Source organism: Hyla sarda, chromosome 1 (assembly GCF_029499605.1).
Source record: "Hyla sarda isolate aHylSar1 chromosome 1, aHylSar1.hap1, whole genome shotgun sequence".
Classification (NCBI taxonomy): Eukaryota; Metazoa; Chordata; class Amphibia; order Anura; family Hylidae; genus Hyla; species Hyla sarda.
This window is the reverse complement of record NC_079189.1, coordinates 533,163,040-533,172,770: the sequence shown is the minus strand read 5'-3', so window position 1 is coordinate 533,172,770 and position 9,731 is coordinate 533,163,040. Positions and strand designations below refer to the sequence as shown.

The 9,731-nt window shown below is 46.2% G+C and overlaps 1 protein-coding gene across 2 annotated transcripts in view; it reads left to right on the top strand.

Annotated features, from left to right (window-relative positions):
- CERT1 (ceramide transporter 1) overlaps nucleotides 1-9,731 on the top strand; it is a 93,924-nt gene that overhangs the window by 6,873 nt on the left and 77,320 nt on the right. For both annotated transcript variants that reach the window (XM_056540207.1, XM_056540203.1), the window contains exon 3: nucleotides 7,318-7,452. In XM_056540207.1, coding sequence (XP_056396182.1) covers nucleotides 7,318-7,452 — 135 coding nt within the window. The remainder of the gene's footprint in view (nucleotides 1-7,317; nucleotides 7,453-9,731) is intronic.

The following is a 9,731-nucleotide window of genomic DNA, read 5'->3' as shown; positions in this document are numbered from 1 at the left end:
GCAGGAATAGTAATGAACCTCTGGTATATTGGTCGGAGTTGCATAAAGCAAAGTGCAGAACAGGTCCCCTAATGAGTGTTTTCAAAACGGTGTGCCTCCAGCTGTTGCAAAACTACAACTTCCAGCATTCCCGGACAGCCGAAGGCTGTCCGGGCATGCTGGAAGTTGTAGTTTTGCAACAGCTGGAGACACTAATTGGAAAACACAACACTAAAGTAGGTTTAAACCTTTACTTGACACCAGTAAATATTTGCTGCTTTACTCAATGCTGTAATACACAGAGATGTCGCGCGCCTTCTCTAGGCGTCCTGCCCTGTGATAGTACGAGGATGTCGCGGTGCCGCCCTCTCCTTCTACAGTTGGAAATGATCAGATGTCCTAATAGAAGTGTTTGGAATTTCTCAAGTCCACTAGGGTGTGTCTGTAACAGAAGGAACTTCTCCTTCCACATGCCTGCAGTCTCCGATGTGGTTGTGTCCCCCTCCTCATAGATAACCCAGTGAGAAGATCAGGAGTGTTTGTTCCTTTTTTGGAGACTTTTTAGATGACTTTTTATGTTTTGTTTGTATTTGCAGTGTTTACTACACAGAGCGGGATAATGTTTGTGAATGAAGGCGTTGCTTTCTTTGGCACTGCCCGGATTATGCCAGACTTGTTTGTGTGACCTTTGCACAGCCAGCTGGAAATAAATAATTTAGCGCAGTTAATTCTCCTCTCAGCCGCAGGGCACGTGAGCATTTGATTTCAGCGGGTGCCGACCAAGAGGAGAGCGATATTCATGGCAGAGATGAGGCCCACCAGGATGTGGACACTTCCTTCCTTGCTGCCGCCAGCTAATATGTACTACCCAGTCACTCGCCCCATCAGTGGGGATGCCAACTGAGCCCTATTGTTGTCTCTTTATAACGAACACTTCCATTAAGGCTCAGCAGCTACAAAGGCTTGCATAGGTTTTCCTATGTTTTTCCCCAAAGCTTATATTTACAGCAGTTTAGATTACTGCGGCAGTCTTGGTTGGTGTCTGTGTGTGTGATACACTGCTCAAAACAATAAAGGGAACCCTTAAACAACACAATGTAACTCCAAGTCAATGACACTTCTGTCAAATCACACTGTCCACTCAGGAAGCAACACTGATTGACAATCAATTTCACATGCTGTTGTGCAAATGGAACAGACAACAGGTGAAAATTATAGGCAATTAGCAAGACACCCCCATAAATGAGTGGTTCTGCAGGTGGGGACCACAGACCACTTCTCAGGTCCTATGCTTCCTGGCTGATGTTTTGAATGCTGGCGGTGCTTTCACTCTAGTGGTAGCATGAGACAGTTTACAACCCACACAAGTGGCTCAGGTAGTGCAGCTCATCCAGGATGTTACATGAATGTGAGCTGTGGCAAGAAGGTTTACTGTGTCTGTCAGCGTAGTGTCCAGAGCATGGAGGAGCTACCAGGAGGCAGGCCAGTACATCAGGAGACATGGAGGAGTTCAACAACCCCCAGCAGCAGGACCGCTTCCTCCACCTTTGTGCGGGGAGGAGCAGGTGGAGCACTGCCAGAGCCCTGCAAAATGACCTCCAGCAGGCTACAAATGTGCGTGTGTCCACTCAAATGGTCAGAAACAGAGGGTGGTATGAGGGCCCGACATCCACAGATGGGGGTTGGGCTTACAGCCCAAAACCGTGCAGAACACCAAGATTGGCAAATTCGCCACTGGCGCCCTGTGCTCTTCACAGATGAAAGCAGGTTTACACTGAGCTAGTGCTGGGCGGTATGCCGGTTCATACCGAATTTTTTTTTCTGCACGATATGAATTTTTCCCACACCGCGATACCGGTTGGGCCTCTCCCCCTTCCTCGAATGAATGAATTATCTGCCCAGCGCTGCGCTATCCCCCACATCGGGGAACTAATTATATGTCACCTTGTCCTCCTGTGAGTTGCGGGCCGCTGGCGCTGGAAATCTGTACTGTACTATATATTCCTGTGCCCGGGCTGCAAAAATAAACAAAATGAACTTGAACTCCCCTTCCTACTTTCCCCCGTTGCTACGGTAATGGCCTCACGCTGGGGATGGGAACATCACAGAGCAGTCAGCCTATCACCGGCCGCAGAATGTCCCGCCTCGGTCGGTGATAGGCTGAGCGCACTTTCATGTAAGGAGCCGGCCGGCTCTAATTGACAGATCGCCCATGTCACTTCTCACACCCATTGTGATCCTCCTGTATAATGTATAGATGCGGCCGGCCACTCTTCTATGGTCCCCCTGCACTGACGTGTGTGTGTGTGTGTGTATGTATATCTATCCATCTTTTCATATTTTCCGCAGAGAGCTGTGATTGACCATATGGTTCTAGCCAATCACAACTCTCTGTGGGAAATATGAATGTGTATATATACGTCAGTGCAGGGGACCATAGAAGAGCGGCCGCATCTATACATTATACAGGAGGATCACAGCGGGTGTCAGGGGTGAAACTCGCTGCAGTCTATCAATGCAGGTACTACAGCTCCCAGCATGGAGCAGAGTGTGCTCCATGTTGGGAGCAATAGTACCTGCAGTTAAGGACAGATCACACAGTGGGTGTCACTCCTGACACCCGCTACGATCATCCTTCATCCCTGAGATGCAGAGCTGCTTTCTCCTGCGCTCTACATCTCTGCACTATACTCCGGCCGGCCAGTGATATGAATAAAACATCACTCATTTATATTTCTCTCTGAGAGCGGAGATTGGCTGCCACCATCCAGCCGATCTCCACTCTGGGCTGAAAATATGAATCCGGCCCCGAGTGTAGTGCAGAGATGTGAGCGCTGTTGAGAGGTGCTCCGCATCTCTGCTATATTATGGACAATAAGGAGTGACACCCGAGGCTATCTGTCTATTAGTACAGGGACTTCTACACCAATCATGGAACAGTGCATTCCATGCTGGGAGTAGTAGTACTACCTAAAAAATAAAAAGTGAAACACACAAATTTTGAGAAGTGGGAAACTTAGCGTTAGTGTTGTTTTTTTTTTTTTTGAGCAGTGTGTGTATGTATGTATGTATGTATATAAAATTATAATATCACATCACAGCAGCATAGCTGGCAATAAATTCACTATATTTTTCTCTGCATATTGGAATGTCGCACTATTGTCTTGGGTGTTTGGATGGACTTTGGTTGGGTCTGGAGTGCTGGCACCAGGCATTAATGCTGCAAATATTTTTTTTTAGGTATATTTTGTAGGAGACCTTGCTAATCAGTAGTTTGGCAAGCGATGTCTGACTTGGGCTACCTGGAAGACTTCAGCATCTTGGACTTTGAGTCTGTTATGCAGGAGTCTAGAGGCGGCCACATTCATGAGATTTTTGTCTGTGTGTCCATAGGGACAGCCTGGGGAGACAGGTCGGAATGTGATCTGCTCAGTCTGAAATAATTGACATCAGGTGTGTGGAAGCCCCTTATTTCCTGTGGCCTGGGAATGGACCTTGGCCATTGCACTGATACGTGAAGACAGCTTGCAGTGAAAAAGGCGGGGGTCATCATCTTATGGCCTCATCTAGGGGAACACACTATGTTCCTGCCCCTGTTAACTGTATCAGTCGGCACCCCTTCAAAAACGTGATGCCGACATATACTGTTAACGGGATCAGTGGACCCTGTTCACTTCTATGGCCGAACTAGTCACTCATAGTAAATTATTTTGTGAAGTTATGTGCTATTTCAAAAGTGCAACAGCCCCTGTCATAAGTCTGCTAAAGGGTCAGAACACGCTACATTTTGGCCCCTGTTAATTGTATTCGTGGGCATCCCGCCGAAAACTGCATACACTGTTAACGGTTGCAGCGGACCCCATTCAATTCTATGGCCAAAAGAAGTCACCTTGTCACTCCTTTCTGAACGTGTGCGCCATTTCAAAAGCACAACAGCCGCTGTCATGAGTCCGTTTAAAATAGCCCATATGTCCCAAACGGAGTCACTTGGGGTGACTACATTCGGCAGCAGAAGTGAATGGGGTGCGCTGCCGTTGTCATGGATATGACAGATACGATTAATGGGGACAGGAATTTATGTTCATACCCTTACTGAGAGCCTTTTAGCTGATCTGTTTTACTAAATGCTTATTTTACACACCAAATACAAATTCCCAGAACTTTTCCTAGGTCCCATTCAAGTTCCAGGATATATTAGGATACTGGCAAAAAGGTATAACGCAGCTGTCCCGTTGACAGGCAAAGAGACTTTCGTTGATAACTTTTGACATGTCTGTGCGACAGTAACACTTTAAGACTGGTCGAGGTCTTGCTGCCCAGATCCACTCCGATCGTTGGTTGTAGCAGGCAACTCGTTTCACTCCCCAACTCAGCACACGGTGTCTATGGAGCCCATTTCCTTTTAATAAGTCAGATTGCGTGCTGAACCAGAGAATGAAGCTGCTGTGCTTCACTCGGCTATAACTAACAATTGAAGGGGGTCTGAGCACCGAAATGTCAAACATTTTTGATCGGCTGGAGTCTATGCTGAGATCACAACCAATCACTAGAACGATTCGAGAGAAGCTTCTAGCTGAGTGCTTCTTCCCACTTACTTTAGCAATAGGTGGGGTGTTTTGGTTTTTAATGACACTTGAATGAAACAAAAGTATTCCACACTTTGTACTGTCAGCAGCAAACCGCTAAGGCTGTTCACATTGCTGTTGTGCTTCAACCTGTTTCTTCTGCTTTTTTTATTTAATTTTTTTGTGTGTGCAAAGTGGGTCGGAGAACAGCTGACTCTGCCAGGTCCCAACTAATCCCACTGACTTAAATCGATCTATCCACTATTCTACATGAGTTCAGCAGAAAAAAAATTAGGATGTGCAGTATTTTCTTCTCTGCTGAACTCCTGTCCTTTCGACGGAGCTCCATTTACTGGAGCACGATGGCCATGTGAACAAGCCCTTAGTCAGTGGTTCCAAAACTTCATATTTTATTAAAGTGCTATTAAGAACTGTTTGTTAAACTTAAAATAGAAAGAAAATATGCTTTCAGAGATTGGTGATCCTCTTATATTTTCTTACATTTTGTAGAGTATGTTTTAAAAAAAAATAAAAAAATTTGCTCAAAATCAATGTCACAATTTACATGTTTTCCAGCAGTAGTTATCCTATTAAACTCCCCCACCTATCACCTGCTTTAAGCTGTTCTTTCCTGGCCCTTTGCTTCTGGAATAGATTTACTCTATTAGCCCTGTATCGGTGTCTAATTCCTCGCTTCATATTGGTGCCTTCCTGTGTATTGCAACATAATTATTGCTTGGCTGACTCAAGTATTTTGTAAATGAAAACTCACTCAACAGCACAGGATACAGGTATTACTGGATCTCCTGGGTAATACCCCTCAAGTGTGTCCCTTTTTGACCTGTCGGGATGAACATTGTTTGTCGAAAAGCTGCATACGTGTCCCAACAGGCTTGAAAAATTTGCTTCTTATAATTAATTGGATGTTTATATCCCATAGTCACTATACAGTCATTGCCGTAAATATTGGCACGCCTGAAATTTTTCTAGAAAATTAAGTATTTCTCACAGAAAAGGATTGCAGTAACACATGTTTTGCTATACACATGTTTATTCCCTTTGTGTGTATTGGAATGAAACTAAAAAAGGGAGGAAATAAAGCAAATTGGACATAATGTCACACCAAACCCTTTGGAAAAAAATAACTGAAATCAGTCGCTTCCTATAACATCAATAAGCTTCTTACACCTCTCAGCCAGAATGTTGGACCACTCTTCCTTTGCAAACTGCTTCAAGTCTCTCTTATTGGAAGGGCACCTTTTCCCAACAGCAATTTTAAGATCTCTCCACAGGTGTTCAATGGGATTTAGATCTGGACTCATTGCTGGCCACTTCAGAACTCTCCAGCACTCTGTTGCCATCCATTTCTGGGTTCTTTTTTACATATGTTTGGGGTCATTGTCCTGCTGGAAGACCCAAGATCTCGGACTCAAACCCAGCTTTCTGGCTGCTATAGTCTCCAGCCGTATCGGGTCTCCTGCCATAGCGTTTCATTTAAATGTTGATGGATAGTTCGCGCTGACACTGATGCTCCCTGAGCCTGCAAGACAGAATGAATATCTTTGGAACTTGTTTGGGGCTGCTTATCCACCATCTGGACTATCCTGCGTTGACACCTTTCATCAATTTCTCTCTTCCGTCTATGCCCAGGGAGATTAGCTGCAGTGCCATCGGTTGCAAACTTCTTGATAATGTTGCGCACTGTAGACAAAGGCAAATCTAGATCTCTGGAGATGGACTTGTAACCTTGAGATTGTTGATATTTTTCCACAATTTTGGTTCTCATGTCCTCAGACAGTTCTCTTTTCCTTTCTGTTGTCCGTGCTTAGTGTGGTACACTCAGACACAATGTAAAGACTAAGTGAACTTCTCTCCTTTTTATCTGCTTTCCGGTGTGATTTTTTTTTTTTTTTTTTTTATATTGCCCACACCTGTTACTTGCCCCAGGTGAGTTTAAAGGAGCATCACATGCTTGAAACAACCTTATTTTCCCACAATTTTGAAAGGGTGCCATTAACTTTGTCCAGCCCATTTTTGGAGTTTGGTGTGACATTATGTCCAATTTTCTTTTTTTCTTCCCTTTTTTGGATTAGTTCCAATGCACACAAAGAGAATAAACATGTGTATTGCAAAACATGTGTTACAGCAATCTTTTTCTGTGAGAAATACTTAAATTTTCTAGAAAAAATTCAGGGGTGCCAACATTTACGGCAATTTACCGCCCCTAGAAATCTTGTCCTCTATCCAAAGGATAGGGGATAAGATGTCTGATCACAGGGGGTCCTGCCGCTGGTGACCCCCGCGATTTGGGCTGCAGCACCCCAGACATCTGGTGCATGAAGCAAACTTTTCTCCGTGCCGGATGACTGGCGATGTGGGCTGTCACGTCCCCTCCCATAGACTTGCATTGAGGGGGCGTGGCCGTGATGTCACGAGCAGAGCGCGGCAGTGACATCACGAGCCTCCGTTGCTGCACCCGACGCTCTAGACAAACGCCGGGTGCAGCAGATAGATCGCGTGTCTCCCCAGTGGCGAGACCTCCGAGATCAGTCATCTTATCCCCTATCCTTTTGGATAGGGGATAAGATGTCCATGGATGGAGTTCCCCTTTAAAGTCCCAAACCATATGATGATTTCTATGGATGTACAGTACATGGTCAGCCTTTTACAACAGGCGGTTTCATTTGCTTTCTCTCTCTCTCTCCTTACACCTATAGTGAGCCTTGCTGTTTTATTACTTTAATATAACCTTTATGTATTCTTGTTTTTCTAGTGGACCAACTACATACATGGATGGCAGGATCGCTGGGTGATCTTAAAAAATAATACGTTGAGCTACTACAAATCTGAGGATGAGACTGAATATGGATGCCGGGGCTCCATTTGCCTTAGCAAAGCAGTCATTACGGTAAGCTTTACTCATCCAACTCTGTAAACAGACCACGTTGTTTTCAATGGAGTCCATTACGGTATTTTACCATATGATGTGGTGGAACCTCCAAAAAAACGCAGATATGAACACAGACTTGAATATACCGTATTTATCGGGGTATACCACGCACCGGCCTATAACACGCACCCTCATTTTACCAAGGATATTTGGGTAAAAAAAGTTTTTTACCCAAATATCCATGATAAAATGAGGGTGCGTGTGTGTGCGCGTGTATACCCCGATATACCCCCAGGAAAGGCAGGGGGAGAGAGGCCGTCGCTGCCCGCTTCTCTCCCCCTGCCTTTCCTGGGGTCTAGAGCGCTGCTGTCGGCCCTTTTCACCCCCTGGTTATCGGCGCCGCTGCCCGTTCTGTCCCCCTGACTATCGGTTGCTATGCGCGGCGCTCTGACGTCATGCGCCGCGCCGTTCAGCGCATAGCAACGACGCCGGGGACGCACGACGGAGGCCTGGAGCAGCGCGGACCCGACTCAGGTAATTATGCCACCGGGGATGGGGGGAGGCAACGGGGCAGCGGCGCCGGCAATGGGTGCCGCTGCCCCTTCTCTCCCCCTGGCTGTCGGCGCCGCTTCTCTCTCCCTGGCTATCGGGGGGGTGAAAAGGGCCGACAGCAGCGCTCTAGACCCCAGGAAAGGCAGGGGTAGAGAAGCGGGCAGCGACTGCCTCTCTCCCCCTGCCTTTTCTGGGGGTGTATCGGCGTATAACACGCACACAGACTTTAGGCTAAAAATTTTAGCCTAAAAAGTGCGTGTTATACGCCGATAAATACGGTATTTATTGTTTTTCTGTTCTGTACTTTTTGTCTCCTATTATTTTTGTGCTGTCTTTTTAATTTTCTTACTTAACTAATGTTAGGGGTATTCCTTTCTCCTATTTTTTTTGCCATTCCACCTGACATGTGAATGGGCTACAGTTCCTAAGCTTGGACGCTGCTGGTAGACGAGTGTTTCCCAACCAGTTTACCTCCAGCTGTTGCAAGCATGCTGGCTGCTGTAGTCTCGCAACAGCTAGAGGCACCCTGGTGATGAGAATAACCGTGAAAGAGCTGAAACTGTGAATCTGTGCTGCAGCCCCTTCGTTCTCAGGATCAGTGATGTTCCCAGAGATCATATCCCTGTTGATCATACAGTGAATAGCATATCCTCGCAATATTCCTGAAAGTAACTCGGACATCAGCATCTTCATCTACATTTAGGGGAAGAACCTCTTTAATATCTCCATATGTGAGGGTTTAGAACAGAAAGGTAAATTTTTCTAGCTGACTGCAGTATTTCCCTGTCTGGTGGGGGCTGTGACCATTGAACTTGGTGGAAGGTCTGGAACGTGATTGTAATGGTAGGTTTACATACAAAGGCTCCATGCAGTCTGTTATCTTTTATTATTGATCTGTCTGAGCTCTGTGATCATATCATAGATCAGTCTTTTGGTTTTACTGGTATATATTTTTTCTTGAGAAAACCTTTTAAAGGGGTACTCTGACGCTGACATCTTATCCCCTATCAAAGGGATAGGGGATAAGATGCCTGATCACAGGGGTCCCGCCGCTGGGGACCCACGTGATCTTCCACACCGCACCCGTTAGGATCAGCCCCCAGCCCCGGAGCATAGTGACGTCACTCTCTGCCCCCTCAATACAAGCCTATGGAGGGGCGTGACAGCTGTCACGCCCCCTCCCATAGGCTTGCATTGAGGGGGCAGGGCATGACGTCACACAGGGTGGGAGCCGTGACTTCACTATGCTCCGTCCCCGTGATCGCCAGCAATCGGACCCCTGCGATCAGGCATCTTATCCCCTATCCTTTGGATAGGGGATAAGATGTCTAAGCGCCGGATTACCCCTTTAACATACTAGGCCCTCTCCTTTTTTACCTACGTTGTCAAACATTCTGTATTGTAGCAACATTGACATTTAAATCTACTCCTTTATATATCTATACCAGTGGTCTTCAAACTGTGGACCTCCAGATGTTGCAAAACTACAACTCCCTGCATGCCCGGACAGCCATCGGCTGTCCGGGCATGCTGGTAGTTGTAGTTTTGCAACATCTGGAGGTCTGCAGGTTGAAGACCACTGATCTATACCATACGCTGCTCATTGCCTAGTGTTGATGCTGGGTTTACTGAAGCTCATCTCCCATTGAGTTATATAGGAGATGACCTGCAGTAATCTGGTGCCACTAGCATGCAATGAATAGTTCATGGCTTCTGGCCCATTTCACGGTGTACGGTGCCATAGC